Raw genomic sequence first — 18,989 nt, 5'->3', positions numbered from 1 at the left:
ATCCAGCACACATATCATAAAACATGATGAATTCATAAAGGCCACCTTTTCCAGCGAACAATTTTTTGAAACAAACAACATATTTGCTATTAGAGGCAAATGCTCTTCCTATTTCATTACGTGCGTGAAGAGAAAAAACTCAATCGTGTCAAATATGCGCAATATTACAACAAACTAAAATTTCAGGATCAAGCCGTTTCCATGAAGAACCTTTTCCTTGAATAATGAAGCACAAAATAGACGACAAGCTTTCTTTCAAATAATTCTTGGCTGTCACATTTCCAATTTTTTTTTTTACCTGAAGACTGTGCAGAATTGATCACAGATCCACTTAAGGTGTTCGATTCGTGCTCTGTCTTGAACCCATAAGTTACCAGAGAATTTTCCATTTGGTTTCAGTGTTCTACATAACAGCACACTTGGTAAATATTATTTTAGAAATGCAGCTCACTTTGATTTCTGCTCGACGGGCGACAGATTGTTGTCGACGTCCATTACTCGTCGCTTTTGAGATTCCAGGTGTTGGTTTTCACCGCCTGCCGAGTTTATCCAACTGACTTTCCATTATTGAGCTCCATAAGGGTATATTTTGTTTAAGGATCCACTAAAACGCCATTCGCGTTACATAACTTTCGACGCGGCGGGTCTAATTTTGCAGGTCGCGGTTTGCAGGTCATTGTTTCACTATTACAGAAAGTATCCTAAATATTCATAAAAGCTAACCTTAGGCCTAAACACTTTCGTTTAGGCCTAATTATGCCTAAGGGTTAGCTTTTAAGAATGTTTAGGATACTTTCTGTATTGGTGAAACAATGACCTGCAACCCGCGACCTGCAACCTGCGACCTGCAAATTAGACCCGCCGCTTTCGACGTCATTGCAGGCTACAATAGGTTAATGATTCTACTGTGTCCACCAGAGAAATCTACGCAGTTCCACTACCCTCTCGATCCTAAGAAAATACGCTCAGAAGGCTCTATGCATAAAGACACCACTTACCAGGGGAGTGACAGGCAAGACTTCTACCGACAAGGAAAAAAAAACTAAAAAAAGAAAACGGAAATCTACCCATTTTTCGACTGGGATTGCCATACGGCAACCCAGTAATGAACTTGCGAACCAAAAACAAAAAATTGTGCAGAGTCACGGTCGGTTCAACATCTAATTGCGACTGCATTGTTCCTTCTTTTGAAATTCCCAGGGTTTCATAACCAGTCCCTAGATTAACTATGGTTTTACCGGCCAGCGAGAGAGGCGCTCGCTGCGTTTTAGAGAAACATTCGAGTAACTCGCGGGCATTTTTCCTTATATTTACTAAACATTCGCAACACCACATTAGTAAAATCATAGTGCAAACTGTTTCGCCTCCTATAAGGTAACATCATAGTAAAATCTGGTCTCGGTCTGCTGAATGGATTTTGAACAGTTCAGGTTGGGAACAATACAGCAGGCATTGCGGAAGAAAAAATAACTGAAAGTTTAAATGAGGAATAAAAAGTAAGAAAACCAGCTGCACTCATAACAATTTCCACTTACTCGCCCAGCAGCAAATACACCGCGGTGTCAATTCCAAGTCACTGGCTTCTAACGTATATAGAGCTGTGGGTAACGTGACATATGAAGTCCTTCATTTGACGAAGTTTGAGAAATTTTATCGGAGTTTTGATGAATCGGCGTTGCTTTCATATATTTTAATGAAGATGCGCTCAACAACAAGGCCGAAACAGCTGTCTATGGCTGCCAATTAACCAAGTGAAGTAGTTGTGCGCATGCTTGATGTGTTGGCCACACCGGGTTGGTGTTATGGTGTGTTCAACTTGCCTTTATTGCTTTTTTCAACAATTTCGCTCGTTTTACTACTGAAGACATTAATGTAGTCTAGATTGGCCAAAACGACGTTCCACTGCACTTCCTCTCCAAAACGAACCTACATCGTTAACTTTAAAATTAAGGAACGAAGGACACATAAAAGTTCTACAAGCAGCCGTTCTATGATCGAAAATTAATTTTGACTCAAATATCGTTTGAAAAGCTTTTAATGCTGTGCAATCTGAATTCTCTGAAAGTCAAAATATGGGACAGGGCTCTAATTAAGATACCGAGTTCTTTTTAAGGCCAATTGTGTAACCTTAGGCTTATAAAGGAAGCTAACTAAAAAAACTACCTTTTTTCATCTTCTAGATCTCAAAATGCATCACAGTTAACAAAGACATACGGACATAAAATTGTCACATTTAAACATATCAATCACCTAAACAAATTAATATTTGTAACCACAGAAATCCGCAGTCACTTCTGATTGGGAATCTCAGTGTAAAAGGACGGGATGATTTGAGGAAAAATGATTTTTAAGCCATTTTTCTTCAAACCATCCCGTCATCCGTTTTCACGGTAAAACATGAATTTTCAATTTTGAAAAGCCATTTTGATCTAAGCAAATTTACATTAAATGAAAAATCTCCTTTGTACAAATAAGAAAAGCTAAGATCCCTGACTCTCCTAAAGATGATCTGAGCACTATTCATGACAGAGACTCCTTGATCTAGGCCAAGGCTATAACCTTTGAAACGACGAATTTACTTCATCACCAAGAGAGGATAAAAGATATCTGTCCTCTCTTGTCGTCACTTGCATCTTTGGGGGTAAAAAGATCAGAAGCAGTCGGCTCACCTCGGTTTAGTGAAAGGTGCCAGTTGAGTCCAATCAAAGACAATCAGCTCTTTAATTAAACCGGAACGGAATCACTTTTTTCTTAAATAAGAGAATTCGAACGACCAGGAGATAATTAAAAAAGATACTAAGTGACCCATTTTTCACAAACCAAACTCACCCTTTCCACGGATGTCATTTACATTTCAGTTAAGCCATTTATTTTCCTTCATCATTTCCTTTCTACATCTGCTTTTGTAAATGGTGTTCAAGGCATCGAATTATATAACTCGGCAGGTTCATGTGTGTGTTCAAATAATTGAGAACATTGTTAAAAGTCAGAGAATATCAGCCCAAGGAAGATTGAAAACGAATCCTAGTATTACCTAAAATTTCACACAGAGTTGAGATGAAATAAAAAAGCAATGGGGTATTTAATCTCCTGACAGCTGTTTTTGCAATAAGCTAAGGATATAAAGGTAATACCGGAATACAATGAATACAAACGATTGTTATTGAAATATACTTGTAACATGATGACCAATCAGATTTGACAGATAGAGCCTTAAGTAAGCTGTAAGGTAATTCTCGACTGTACTTGGCTCGAGGATTGACATCTGCTTTCCAGTAAAAACCCAGCCTATCTATTCGCTCCGTTTATTTGCAAATCCTATCCATTTAATACTAAAGAGAACTTGGAGAAATTGCTTCAATCGGCAAGAGGAAGATTGCGAAATGTTATTGTAATAATAGAATAATAATAGAACTTTATTTTCACACGATAATATTTAGAGCTGAATTGCTCGTGGGATCGTGAACAAACGAAATCAAATGAAGTTAATACATATCAATCATATTGGTGTTTGCTGAGAGGGCAAAACCAGAGTATCAGGAGAAAACCTCTCGGTGCAGAGTAGAGAACCAACAAACTCAACCCACATATGGCGCCGCTTCTGGGAACCGAACCCGGGCCACATTGGTGGGAGGCGAGTTCTGTCACCACTGCGCCATCTCTGCTCCCCTTTCTTAGTTATTTTTGCACTCTGAGAACCATTGAAATTCCGGCTTTAAGGCCATAACAGTCACACGTAACTTGAAACAACGATCTCTCTTCGATCCTGATCGATCAAATACTTACGCGGTTAAGGTTAGAAAGGTGTACAAAAACACGTGAGAACACTGGCTATTAGGTGACGCAAAATTAAAAATCCGAAACAAAAATAACACAAAACTAATTGCAACTAAACTCTTGAAAAACGTAGCCTTAAAACTTTCGGAAACCCTTAACCCTAACCCTAACCCTAGGCTAAAAGTAATACAAACAAAGCGCCAAAGCCACCAAAAATTGAATTTTGACCGAGGCCCTAATTTCTATACCTATTTTTATGAACTTCTTATTTAAACTTCTTATTTTCCGATAATGTGCCTGAAGCAGCTGCTATCACACTACAGGCAAGTTTCATTTTGTATTCTTCCTAAAGTTGACTTAAAGAAATCGCTTTTTTATATCTTTGTTCCGGAAAGCGCGCTAAATCTCTTAGTTTCAACGTCAAATTTACGAAAATTAATGATGAGTTCTAGCGGCTTAATTCTGCATAAAATCAAAATAATTGATAATGCAAGGCTGGTTGTACGGCTGTGAGGATATATATATTTTTTTGTTTTACCAATATTTCGTCAGGCACGGCCTGACTTCTTCAGAGAGTTAAATGATTTGCATTACAATTTTTTTGAAATTCAAATATAAACCATAAGAAAATTCTGCATAACAATTTATCCTAAAAGAACACAATAATATTGTGGTTATCTAATGGACTAACAGCTGTAAGCTATTTCATTTTAGTTTCAAAATCAAATTCCGCCAAGAAGAAAAACATTCCCCCCCCCCCCCCCCCCCCCCAGTTCGGCCATGCAAGTAAGAGAACTACAATAGCTCGATTGGAACAAAAGACAACAGAAACGAGGGGCTTCTGAGAAGACTTATCACAGAAGGTTGACTGAGTCGAAAAAGACAGTCTAGACAGCCAGGTGATCACGAAGCGGGGGTGAATGACTGTTGATCATCCTGCGATGAATTCAAGTGCAGGAAGTTAGCTATCCAAATTATTAATGTTTCTTTTTCAGTGAGCGCTCGAGCTGGCTGGGGAGTTGAGGATGTAACGTAACCGTCACGTAGCACAAGAAAAAACACAACTTGAAACTTGAAATTCTAAAATAGCCAGCTCACAGCCAGATCAGCTTAACTTTTTTTATTCTAACACGCACCATATTGAAAGCTCAAGACTTCAACCAATAAATAAGTTATTTTTGCTTTCCAACAACCTCAAGTTAGTAGATGATTTTAAAAGGTACATGCGTACAGTGAAATTATCTTCAATCTCGCGATTTTCACGTACAACGGGTCCAATGAAAGAGCAACAAGGCAAAGAGTTCGTAATTGCCCGTTAAGTAGACTAGGGTGGAAAACTAAGGCAAGCTATGGCTAGTTAATGTACCCGAGGAAATAATGAAAAATACAGAATTAAAGCGAATAAAAACATTCATTTGTCTTAAGGTCATGAGACCTAGCCAATTAAAATTCAACTATATCTCATAATTCGTGTAATTGCCATCTGTCCCTCACCTCACAAAACGAAGGCTCCACCGAATCGGTCAACGTCTTCACAACATCTATACGTCTGGATCCATGCATGCAGCCTTAATTTTAATATTATTCAAAGGAAGTTCGCCGATGTGCTATAAGGTTACATGAATCCAAAAGTAGTTATTTTCTGGATGATATATGCTCTTTTAGAATTTGATTTGAAGTCTTCATTTCTTTTCTTTTTTTTAATATCAAAGAAAGATTAGGAAGGTAGCATTTCTTTTGTGTACCGCTTCCCTAAGTAGCTGGAGGGTGGAAACGTTATGGGACATGCGCATTAGAAGAAAAGTATCCGTTCAAGTCAACAGCCAGTTTTTTCTTTTTTTTTTAGCGGCCGTATATCCGAATCGTTAAGTTTAAAGAACCAATGCGTTAACTTGAACTTGAGAAGTTCCTTTAAAATGAATTTGAATTTAGCGCAACAGTTTATCTTATCATTTGAAGGTAATTCAGACTGAAGCCGGCGGAAAGGGCAAAAGCAATTTCTTATCTCTCATTTACATGAAAACTCTGTCATAAGCAATGGGTTCCTGAGTACTTCTATAATTCTTTTAACTCAATGTCTCGGGTTATTATATAACAAAAAAAGAAAACAAAGGGCCCGTCGAGAAACTCAGTTGTGAACATTTCAATTGAATAACTTGTATAGCCCTAGACTGCATGTCAAGGTCAGTTTCATGTGTCAGAAAAATGATCTATTTATGCCTTCATTTCAGTTATGGGAAAACATCTCGATTTTGCAATTTAAAATTAAACGTGACTGACAATGCACGGACATTTAAAGTACTGAAGGCTAAATGCAGTCAAAGATGATCAACGATAGGATGCCCATAATGTGGGCAGGTCTAATTGGTTTGGTTCATAAACACCTTACGCGCATAAAAAATTATCGATTGAGGAAAACAACGAAAGATACATAGCTCAGCTATTTTTCAAGGCTTGAAATCCTTAAAACAGCAAAATGGCTTATGCAAGGTTGTCTATCACTGAGGAAAAGGTGTTGTTTCATAACGATACTGAGCCAAGGGAATTGCGTCTTGCTTTCGGCGTCTGATTAAAAAGCTCAAACATATAACTGACCACACCTCAGCGATATCCTTGATTCCTCATACGCTGGCAGTGGATGGTGAAAAACAAAAGCAAAGTTGCCTCCGATACCTCTGGGACCAGGGTAGATCAATTCAGACAGTAAGGAGAATCCGTTGTCACAGGTTTGTACGTTGTCACCGCCTCGTTAATTGAAAAAGAAATGTGATCTTGTGTTTTCTATTACAGTCATAAGAAAGTAATTTCTGAACTCGAAAACGGCCGGTTTCCTAAAACCAGGATGCTAGCGTAAAGCATTTGTCCGATAAGAGCACCTCTCTTAAAGATTAAAGATTAAAGAGAAAATGTTTCATTTATAACTTTAGATGTGCTAGTATACACTTTTGGTCCAACTGATAGGGGGTCTTCATTTAAGAAAAAGGCAATCCATCAATCCAGATTTTATAAATCTGTAAAAGTTTAACTTGTTATTAGATCTTACCGTGATAATAGCAGTGCGGTGAATGGCACTACGAAAGGATAGAAGCTACGAACATGGGTGTAGTAACAAAAGTAAGTTTTTTTAAATTGACACTTTATCGTATTAATAGGAAACTGAAGTAAAAAGGCTGTCTGCAAGACAATAAATGTACTGATAACATTGCGATTCTATCTAAAATCTTTTCAGTTATTAGCAATTGCATTATGAATTCCCAATGAAAGAAGTGAAGAAAACAGTACATTACCTCACGAATATTCCTTTGAATTGAGAGATTACGGAACTATCACTGATGTGCTTTGAATGCAATTGTCCCGAAATGACTATGGCAGCCCTACGAATAACAAGAATGATATGAATCCGTGATCCGAACACTTAGCTTTGGCCACAATCAGTCAGAAAACACCAGCGACATTGGGATACTCGCGACCCTGATGGCTAGGAGAAGTTGGGCCTTAATTCAAGTGTAAATAACACTGTAAAACACATTTGAAACCACGACAATGTAGATCAAATACAAATTGAAAACATCTCTTGACTGAAACAAAAGAGCGACGAAAGGGACTCAGTAAAATAACATAATGGTACAATTAGTATTGCATTCATCAACAGCAAATAAAGTGGGATTTACATGGTCCATATTTCGTTTATGACTTCCAGGAAAATCAATATGACTTCATTTACATCCAAGAGTGTGATTTATTATTTAGTGATTGCCTTTTATGCGACAAAAGTGATTGATGAAGACGGCAATAAAAGACCAAAACAACTGAGTTGTCGGGAAAGCTGACCGCCATGGAAATGTCTTTGAATTGACTCCAAGAAAAGGGAAAGTCAAGCGGAGATACACACTCGTTAAAAAAGAAATAAAAAGAAAAATTTGTTTTAGAAAGAACAAAAAATGTCGTAATGTGAGATAATTAAATAATCATTCAATTACTGTGTGAAGCTCGAAAGGATTTTGAGCAGTTTGAGCTCCGAGTGCGGGCGGAAGTGGAAGCTATACAAACGCTATACTTAAGCTGTTCGCATCAGCTGATGAATGAAAATGATGAACGGAAATAAAAATGTGACTGTAAAGTCATGAAAACCTGTAGCAAATTTCGTTCATTTGTCGAGCAATAGGGAAGTTAAGAAAACGGCGACGGCTACGACTACGACACCGCCACAAAACAATGATATCATTGGTTAAAAGAGCATGAATAATCGTGCTGCACGTGCAGCACGGATTTAAGCAAGTATCATTAACGATCCTCTGCATAACGACGACGTGAAATCACCATATTTGAGGTTTTGACGACAACGTCAGCATGAAACAGAGAATCCTTCATTCTCTATTTTAACTCTGAAACCGCTCGTACCAATATATTTTTAGGATACTACTTTTTTAGGATACGCCCACATTGTAGGACGTGGACGAGACTGAATAATCAGGAAAGACTTATGATAGAGCCAAGTTATATTTTGAGGTGACGTTTTCGTCCACCGTCGCCGTCGTAGTTCTTAAATTCCCTATTATCCGGAAATTTAGCTCGGCGGCTACCCTGATTTTGTGGCAGTGATACAAGTTAGATTTGTTTCACCGCATTTCAAAAGAGAGTTTTTAAAAATATAACTCAGTGACAAAGTGGATTATTTCCTTTTTCATCTTCCAAAAGCGTTGTCATAAATAATTCAAGTTCTCCTGGATAAATTTCTCTCATACTTATAATGTATTAGGTAAAAGGATTTGATGGGGTTTTCAAAATTTGAAAAACTTACTAGCAAACCCAGTTAATTTTTAAGTTATTTTCAAAAAACTGAATTAACTGTTGCCATGTAAACGGTTGGGACGGTAGCCCATAACACTCGCGGATACCTTTAAAAAAGCCTGAAAATAGAATTAGACAAATATCAAAACGTTTTCCTACTGAAAGGACCGACAATAACAGTTTAATCCTTTTCCCGGCTTGGAAACTCAGCGTTACCTGTGAAAAATCCTTTGGAGCTTCCTTTCTGGAGCAATTGTGTTCGTCTTGAGAATGATGGAGTCTGAATTAACGAATAAATGATCTTTTTTATCAACACCACTATTTTATACATTACAATTTTGGAATAGCAGTTAAAGTTTGTGGGACAAAGTTGAGAATTTCAATAATTCAGTTTTGGATGGCAAGGAAACTGAGGAAACCTCTTAGTCAAGAGGCTTAACACTTGCCAAAAGATCCCCGCTGAGTTCGATCATCAAATTAAAAGAAAATTAAGACCAGAATGGTAAAGTAGTTGCAAGTTAAGTCTCTTGAAGGTTAACAGAGAATTCATGGGTAAGAGGGAACACTCTTGATTAAATCAGGACAAAAATTGGAAGACGATGACTTAGAACTGATTGTAATGAGTTTTTCGTTTTAAATGTTGAGGTTTGGCTTTCTTTGAGTGTATTTTAAGTTTGTTTCGTGACTTAAGCGAAGAAATCTTGAAGACAAAGGAAAGTCAGCTGCTAACACAGGATGAACGCTTAAAATGGGTTACAGCTTAGTAGAGCTTCGACTACTGCGTCATCAATAAGGGATAAAAGTTCAGAAATGAGCAGTGCCACAGGAGTAAACACCGCGATAAACGCTTTAAATTTAAAGCATTTACATAAAAAGCCTTTTCAAAGCAAGTTTGATACGATCTTTTTTAGGAAACAAAATCTTATGATACAAATAAAAATTTACTCGAGCGAAAGTTTGTTGGAGTGGACGGCGTGGCAAATACTGTACAGTGGTAGAATCCAAGACCCTCTCGTCACGACCAAGACGACGGCGTATTTAATTTAAAAGGGCTCGAGCTCCTTCTTTTTCGGTTAGCTCTTGTGCGTGCCTCCGCTCATCCAAGTCATTTTTGCCCAACAAACAAATGAGTTTTCGGCACCGAAAAAAATTGCTGGAGTGGGCGGGCTTAACTTACCAAAGAACACATGACAGTCACGTTTTTAGTTTTGGTTTGACGCAAAAGAGTATTTGTAATTACCTTTGGCTCAGTGGCAAAAAAATCTCCGTCAAAACATACTTTACTTATTCATTTTGGTGTCTTTCTCCCATATACCTTAAAGACTGTTTACATGTGAAGATGATTGATTCATTTCCGCCTGCACTCTCTGACCGCTTGAAAATATTTGCACTGGTTATCTAAAACGTGATAGAATTGCCTCCACCAACTCAATCCACTGTGAGACAACAAATTCGCACGAACAATCATGATGACCTCATTGCGTGAGTTCGTAGGGATATAAATTTTGGGAGACCGAAATAGAAACTGAATTTTAGAATTAAACGAACTTGACCAATAGGCCATTTTTTGTAAAATATAAGTCACTAACTAATGCTTTGCCAAGGATATCCTTGGAAACTGAGTTTTAAACTGAGTTGCAATAAATTATTGATTGAAGCAAAGAAGGATATTCGAGGCCCGTACAAGTAACCGAAGTCAATTATACAGGCCGAGATTTTGCTTATTTGAATTTTCAATAAGTAATTCATCAACAAATAATTTTTTTTCTATTTATATAGTCAAACTTGAAACATTGTCCGCTGTTTGTAAGATATTTGTTTTATACCGGAAAAAAAACCTAATACGTAGAGGAAGTGACTTAGAACTTGAATATTTCACTATGGGGGGCTGAAATTTGTGATAAAATATCCCCCAGTATTTTGAAAAAAGAAAACCTAGTTGACTACAAAACACGAAAAACGACAACTTTTCGTCGATATCCTAACATTCCATCAACTCAAAAATGTCAGTAAAACAAAACTATGGATACTAGAAGAACAATAAGCACCGGAAAATATGCAAAAGAAATGCGCCGAATTAATTGTTGACTTAGACAAGTACGTGGGGTTTTGTGCCTAGAAAAGCACAAATAGGATCTGTTTCAGGATTCAAATTAAGCGTGGGTTTCTCAATAATAGGGAATCTCGAAAAACAAGAGAATCGAATTCTCAGAACTTTGAACTGACCCTACACCGTAAGATTCAACGACCGCCGAATTTTTGAACCCAACATAATCTGCATTGCACAGATCGTGGATGCACAAAATAGGGCTACCAGGAATTTCCGTGATTTCTTTACCGCTTGAAGCAGAACTTAATCGCTGTATACTTTCCGAACATTGTTTCCCATGGTGGTTCAGGCATTAGACATCCATGCACAAGATAATAGCAATGCTTTGTAGTGTAGTCCTTTCACACACAGTCGAACTATAGAATAATTATGCTCCAAGATCAATCTATTTGCCTTGTCAAAGGAGCCACGAAATCAAGAATAGTGATTAGCGCATTATTACAGGAGGAGCGCGAAAACCCAATGGTTTAACAAGAGCTCTTTAAAACGATGAGGGAGCCAAGAATATCCAGAGTGTGCGCAGTCTAGCAAAATCGGGGCAATGTAACTATAATAATACCAAAACAATTTGATACAGAGCCTTCTACCTGCCCATCGTTGATCACCTCATTCCAGAGCTCTCAGAAGCACAATGACCTGTTCCTAGGCCCATACGTCATATTAACTCACCTGGGATCTATCAGCAGAGCAGTCCGGAAGAAGATTTATAATTATATACGGCGCCTTCTTTAAAGAATTAGGAGACAGAGGGGCTTTTAACAGCGAGATTCTAAGGTGAAAAGCAAGGTTAGCGTTTGCTTGTGGAGAAAAACCGAAAGCTTCCGTGGCGAGATGCACACAAGAAGATCTTAACCCCACGTGGCAGCAGTGCAGACCATACCACTCAGCACGTTAGCCTCCACGGCAACATTGGAGTGGTCATTTAGCACCATAAAAAAAAAAACAACGTCGTCCCAGGGTCCTCTATCTTCCTGCCTCGAGAAAGTACCTTGGTTGCAGCTGGTCAAGTGTTTATGTGTATAAATCAAATCCGCACTGAGGGTGGGTCCTCGAATTTTACGCGTGTGAACGAGGCTAGTTAGGCTAATTAACACAAAGACAAAAGAATAATTTGTTGGCGGTCATTTTTGCATTCGGTCAATAACTGCGAGGATCATAGCTTTACTTGATTTCATATCCGCAGTACAGTATATGATTCATTTCATACATCATTTCGTTCATTAAAGTATACACTCTTGTGACGTTTTCAGCCAAGAAACTCTGTGCGCTGGTGCCAATGCCTACTTCGTTGGTAAATGAATCTTTGGATGTGCTGTTACCTGTTATTACAAGGATTATTAACTCACCTTTAGTTCATGGTCACTTTCCTAAATACTGGAAAGAAGCACTTATCAAGCCATATTACTAATAAAAGAAAATGCGACTCAATCAGTAATCTTAAGTTCATATCAAGACTAACTGAGCGAGTTGCCGGGTTACTACTGGATCTTATATATATCTTATTGCCAATGACTTGCTTCCGAGTTACAGTGAGCTTACAGCAATCGTTACAGTACACAAACAGCACTACTTGAAATTCAAAACGACATCCTTTTGAGCATGGATCGTCAACATTTGACACTATTGACTCTCTTAGATCTAAGTGCTGCCTTCGACACGGTAGACCACAGTGTCTTACTGAGCAGACTCAAAACATCATTTGGTATAACTAGGAAAGTAATTGCATGAGTGGTTTACATCTTATCTAGTGTCGGGACGTCTTTAGCGAGTGACTTTGGAAGGTGGCATTTTTAAGGAATTTAATTTGCCATGCGGACTGCCACAAGGCTCATGTCTTGGCGGGCTCATGTTATTCACTCTCTAGTCGAGCTAATTTTTCAACATCGTCAAGGACCTCAACCTTCCTTCTGTACATGCGTTTGCAGACAACACCCAGTTGTACTTGTCGTTTGGACCAGGGTGCAGCGTCAGTGAGGATCAATCTATTACAACCATAGCATCTTGCATAAATGCTTTTCGTGCATGGATGATTAAAGATAAGATGAAACTTAATAATGATAGTAGAGCGGAAATTTTAATCATTGGTACTAAGCAGCAGATAAGCAAAGTTCGTATTGATCGATTGTCTGTTGGAGATAGCACTGTAAGGTCGGTCGCGACAGCAAGGCATTTAGGAGTCTTATTTGATAAAAAATGATTCTAGTGCACATATTAACAACATTTGCGAAACCGCCTTTTACTATATTCGCAACGTTAGAAGGATAAGAAAATACCTTTAATTCTGTGGAAACTGCACGAAAAATTGTACAGGCCCCAGTTGTTCAAACGATGGATAGCGCTACCCACCGGATCAGAATCACTATCCATTGGATAGCGCATTTGGTTTCGCTATTACTTATCCACTGGATAGTGATTTATCCGGTAGATAGCGTTATCCACTTTTGGAACAACTAGGGCCAGGCAGTTATAATGGAAACATTAGATTAATGTAATAGTTTGCTGTATGGTCTACCAGCCAAATCTATCAATAAGTTTCAACTTGTACAAAATGCAGCAGCCCGCTGTTAACTAACAGGTCTAGGAGTGATGTGGTTGAGTCAACCACATCACTCCAGATTTATACTCATTTCATTGGCTACCAACTAAAGGAAAGAGTACACTACAAGATCTTAACATGACTTTCAAAGCCATACATGGTTTAGCACCTGACTACATCAGCATTCTTGAGTCATTCATTGCAGGGTTACAGCTGTTATACTCAAATTTGGTCAATTCATGTAGTTGTTGCGACAAGATCGGCAACTGAGATGTGAACAAAAACGCTCAACGCCGGGCGTGAGTTTGTTTGTCGTCATCATTTTGGGAAGTTATCTTCCCTTAATTAAGCTCCCTAACGATAAACAATGCATTGCTGATGATCGAGCAATTAACGGCTCGTTTCATTTCCTTGGTTCTTCGTCTAGATAACAAACACTGGTTGCATAGATGGTTTTCAACCTCTTGACACCGAGGGGACAATTGTGTGTTGTACAAATGTTGGTGGACGAACAAAAGAAGCTAATGAGAGATGTTTCGTTTTCGTCCACCCTCGAGGAAGGAAGCTAGAGAGAGGACCCTGGGAACGAGGTTGCCACCCACATGGCAGCGATGACGTAACACCACCTTACATCAAAAACACGCGTATCAGCTAGAGCTTTCCATAGTGAAGCAAAATGCATGTAATGTTTATAACTTATAGATACTCATTCTCCCTCACATTCAAAACAACTAGACTTTTACCGCGTGTTTTATTTTATTTTCAGTTATTGTTTTTTATGTGTATGGGACGTTTTTTTTTTTTTTTTTTTTTTTTGATTAAGAAAAGTTTTATTGGAAGCAAGCATGTGATAAAAAAAATGAATTTATAATTTATAGGAGCTCTAATATAAAAATCTCCAGACAAATTCGGTGTTGGGTACACCGCCCGACACCTCCACGAACGCATTGCTGAGTACAGAAATCCAGCCGAATGTGATGGCAATTTTATTGAACTTCAATGGTGATAACAATATCCCAAAGGAGAGCGAATTCAAAGTTGTGAATTTCGTTAAATTTCTTTTTTTTTTTTTAATACCGGGGAATTTATATTCCAAAATTAAAGAAAGATTCGATAAGTAATGTAAGATCCTTTTTAAGATCTTTTAAGATCTTTTTTAGAGTGGCCATCCAGATTGACGATCTAAACTTTAAAACAGGTCGTATATTAAACAGTGTCATTCGTATGCCAAGAACCGAACTTTTTGATGCAAAGAATTCAAGCTTTAAAAAATAATAATCTTAGGTTTTCGGGCTTGTGAATGAGCATGCATTTTGTGGAGTACAGGAGCCACTCAACTGAAGAAGAATAAATAGATGCAATCCGCACTTTTTTATGTAGATTACTTAAGGGCTCGTAAATACGCATGCGTTTCTTTAACAACTGGAGAGGAAGTTTCTTTTAGCCTCGATGTGGATGTTGTACTTTTGATCCCAAATGACACCCCATTACTGAGGCGTTCCAACGGCTTTTGGCGACAAGTGACATCACTCCAAAATTCAAAAAAAATGTAGCGACAATCTTGTTCTAGAACACCGACAGCCGACAGAACCTGACGGGAAAAAAACGACAATTTGCGACAGCGACAATCTATTTTTAATTTCACAAAGCGACATCCACCTTAATTATTTCGACAGCGATGTGACTGACCAGGCCAGGATGACTCTAAATCTTCTCTTCTGATGGTGTTACTATATTTCTTGTGCTAAATCATTAAACAAACCATTAATGATTCAACACTTGACACACTTGTCATGCAGTGAGCGTCTTATGTCTCTCGGGTTGGGGAGTTTAAGCAAATCACTACGGCTGGTGCTTCTGCGGGCCGTGACTGAAAAGGTCTGGGGAGAGTACGTCTCGGTGGTCTGCTAAATTTTAAGTTTAGAAAAGCAAAGTACAAAGAAACATGGGCTAACTGTGGCTAAGGAGTTTAAAATCTCCTTTACTTAGTTCTCACAGCCAAATGGCTTCGCTCAAAGGACGATGGCCGTTGCTCGCCTTACCATGACGAACAAATTACTTCCGGAGCAAAAGCGAATGCTATGCACTTTGTACAATAACAACAAGTTGATGAATGAAATAAAAAATTTCAGACAGAAATATCTCAAAGAATGTCAAGTGAAGAACACAAATATATCAATACTCGATGAAGCAAAATAGCATCGTATACTATCCAGATATAAAACATCTTCTCTAAATCCTCAAAGCAAACTTAACCAAAGAAAAACAATCTCGTGCTGAACACGAAGATTTCACTTGACTCACTTCGCCATTCCAACAACTTTGCCAAAACTTTAATATCATAAATTCATGATACGGATTTACAAGCTTATGAGAGGCAACCTTGACACAATCTTTGAATTAAATTGACTTTGAAGGATACAGTATATATCCAATGGAATTCTTAAAATGCCGAAATGTTCGTTGAAAAGGGCCAGAGAAGCGGAATAAACAAGACGTAGTAGCCACTACGGCAAAACATCCCGACTCATAGCTGGATGCAACCGACGTACATGCGCAGTTTTTCATTTTGGGGGAAACTTACTTCCGGGAGCCGTATCAGCGCCAGCCGTAGCGATTTGCTCAAAGTCCCTATCAACTTTCGTGGTACAAAGGTCAACACGTAGTCACACGCTTGTCACGCTCGTGTCGCTTGTATGCCATGGTCGTTGGTGTCAGAGTTCGATTCTCTGTAACTCGCTGACTTTTGTTGGATCTGTACGGCTTTTCTGGCGCTTTTTATTAACGTGGAGTACGTGAAATGGGGAAACATGGAAAAAATATCACACAGCAGGCGCGCTACGTACGATTGGTGCAAATTATTTGCTGGTTAGATCTCCCAAGATCCGGTGCTTCCACTTTGTTCAGCTGGCCCTTGCGTAAAGCATTATCAAACTTAAGCATATAGGGAGCCCACATAATACAGTGTGTCTGCTTGTACGTTCGAAATATAAAGAAATGTATGGGAAATATTGAAGTTTACTATATTAGGACTCTTCAATATTTCCCATACATTTCTTTATATTTCGAACATACAAACAGACACTCTGTTTGTGTGGGCTCCCTATGACTTAAGTCGCACTAGCGAGCAGTCCTTTCATAAATCAGTCGGGCGGCCCGCTTTTTCTGAGGCAGTCATGGTTTGTCACGCGAACAAATAAAATGACCGAGGGAGGCTTGGGAAGAGGAGTGAAAGAAGGGATGGCACCCTTAATCGCATTGCTGTAACCGACGCGTTCAGAATCAACAAATCTGCTAATCTAATTAGTGAAAGTGATATGACAGATGATTCCGCCTTTTTTATTGCTAAGGTAAATAAACATTCAAATAACTACAGTAACGGCGTGGAAATATTTATGTGCATGTCGAGTTCAATCAACTTTTCGGAAAAGAAACCGCAGAAAAACTATCGTATTTACTTTTAATTTAATGAGCGACACTCCAAAGAAGCCCGGTAAAAAGAGCGGTAGGAAAGCTAAGCAGAGAGAGACCTCACATTTTGTTTTGGCAAGTTTCGATGGTGTGAAGTTTGTCCACAACTATCAAGGGCAAATTCTTGTTTAGAACGGACGACTCGTCAATCACAAAATCTGAAGTGAGAAGACAGTGCTTGTTCTTCAGAAATAATGACTCAATACTTGTTTGAAGACATTTTCTTAAACAACTTCCCTTTCTTCTCGAAGGAAACTACCTATAGATAATCGTTCGGCCGAATCTGATCTTCGGTGATGTTGCAACGAGAAACGATTACCACGATCGGATGGCGTTTAACGCAGATAGCTTCAAACGCTCGTACTTCTTTTCTTTCAATGAGATGTTGCTTAACAACCTCGTTCCCAGGCTCTGGCAGGAAAAGAGAGAGCCTGGGAACGAGGTTGGTCGCGTAAGGACGTTGCCTACTAATCAAAGGTTTTTTTGTGCGGTTTCCAGAATATCCGGGAAAAGCAAATTTCAAGTATTATTGAAATCCAACAAGAAAATTTTGGGGTAACCACGCATTTTTCGAAGATAATTAATCAACAATATTTGTAAAAAGCTTTAGAATACAAAGCAATGTATGGCGTTCTTTGCCAAATTGAAGCTTAATTGTCTCTGAAAAATGCATGGTTACCCCCATGGTTGCCCCACTTGCTAAGTTCTGCTTTTTTCCGTATAGTTTTGATCCACGCAAAAATATCCCTGTATTAATAAGCACCACCTATAGGAAATCCGAGTACCTCGAGATGTGCAGATCATATGCGCAATAACAATAGTATCACCGTCGTTAAATCTAGAATTTCCATTCCATGATTTAACGCCTCTTGGAAAAGATCGATTTGGCTTGCTCCGCCATTTTGAAAAAAAGTCGAGACTGCGCAGAACGACCGGAAGTCCTTGAATCGCGGACTGCTGAATTAGAACCAACCAGAGCTATTTTGCGAGAGCTCTCGATCCGCGGCGCTGGCCAAAAGGATCGCACCTCTGGGAACGAGAATGCTCCTCCACGAGCCGGAATTTACGTAGACCAATCACAACGGACTTCCAGATTCTGGAAGTGCACTTTAGACCCTGAGAAAACTGCAAGAAGATAGGCTTCGTGTATTGGGCTGACTTAAATTCTCATCGAAGAGAAACTGGAGCGTATAAATTTCATGGTTTGGCTTAGATGTTTGCGGCTCTTCACTCCTTCACAGAATGCATGAGTACGGTACAATTTGTATGGTTGAAACATTTTGCTCCCGTGCGATTCAAACCTATTTGTGGCGTTCACTTGAGATTGATATCATATTTACATTTTGTTCCGCGCTGTTTCGTTTGAATAACCACTTTCTTGTAGTTCTTCGGTTAAACCGATTTAAGGTTTGCTTTACTTTTCAAATCGAAGAAACACTGAGTAGGAACGATTGGCTTGCAACACAAAAACATTAAACTGAATTCTTCAAGGAGACGATCATCGCCAAAAACGTCCTGAAATTTTCAAGCTTAAACGTAATGGATTTTTTCAAGCTTGCTTTTGCTACTATCCTGGTGGTGTTCATTGCGCTTGAAAGTAGTGGTTCTCGTGCAGTTCAAATACACTGGCAGTACTTTAATATTTGTATTCGTATTTATATATTTCCACGGCGACTTCAATTTTACTAGTAGATGAAACGACACCATACCGTTACTAATCAATCACATTTTCACTCGCGAGAGTGCAAATGCATAATTAATATTTCTGCGGAATATTTTGAAAAGGCTTCGTCCCTTTCAGAAGAAGTTGACGCATTGATGCTCCCAGGGGAGATCTACACAGCGCTGATTAGTTCATAAGTAACCCGCAAGTGATTTGCAGATGACAGTTTCTTAACAAGGAGAAAGGAATGTATGGCTCGTTTCAGCAGACGCTCGTGAGGGATAGGGTCTAAAAGTACTCACGAGTAACCACGAGTGACCACGAGTGACCACGGGTGACCACGGGTGACCACAAGTGACCACGAGTGAGATTGAATCAAAATATAAAATTTTGTTACTATGACGTCACATTCACATCATTTCATTTCATAGACGAAGAGGAGACGCAAAGTCAATTAAAATTATCGGATTTTTTTTTTTTCGGAAGATATTTTAAATCATCCGTTACGCTTTTATACAGTAAATAACTTCAGTTTTCGTGAGTAAGTCATCATTTAAATGACTCCGTAATGACGTCATAATAACAGCACTGAGATATTTTGATTAAATCTAACTCGTGGTAAATCGTGGTCAATCGTAAGT

The 18,989-nt window shown here is 38.7% G+C and overlaps 1 protein-coding gene across 4 annotated transcripts in view; it reads right to left on the bottom strand.

The window, feature by feature from the left end:
• The window catches only part of LOC138007370 (tachykinin-like peptides receptor 99D), a 42,247-nt gene that overhangs the window by 11,963 nt on the left and 11,295 nt on the right, over positions 1-18,989 (bottom strand). The window contains exon 1 of one of the 4 annotated variants that reach the window (XM_068854225.1): positions 7,065-7,132. The exons of 1 other annotated variant lie outside the window; for it this stretch is intronic. Coding sequence is in view for 1 of the 3 variants with exons in the window: in XM_068854220.1 (XP_068710321.1) it covers positions 5,272-5,340 (69 nt within the window). In the remaining 2 variants the exon portion in view is untranslated. Of the gene's footprint in view, positions 1-1,535; positions 1,555-5,271; positions 5,356-7,064; positions 7,133-18,989 lie in introns of those variants that run through there. 2 more of the 4 variants (XM_068854220.1, XM_068854229.1) reach the window with 2 other exon arrangements.

The sequence above is a fragment of the Montipora foliosa genome, chromosome 6 (genome assembly GCF_036669935.1).
Source record: "Montipora foliosa isolate CH-2021 chromosome 6, ASM3666993v2, whole genome shotgun sequence".
In the NCBI taxonomy this organism is placed as follows: Eukaryota; Metazoa; Cnidaria; class Anthozoa; order Scleractinia; family Acroporidae; genus Montipora; species Montipora foliosa.
Note: the sequence above shows the minus strand (reverse complement) of the source record. Positions and strands in the feature narration are given on the sequence as shown.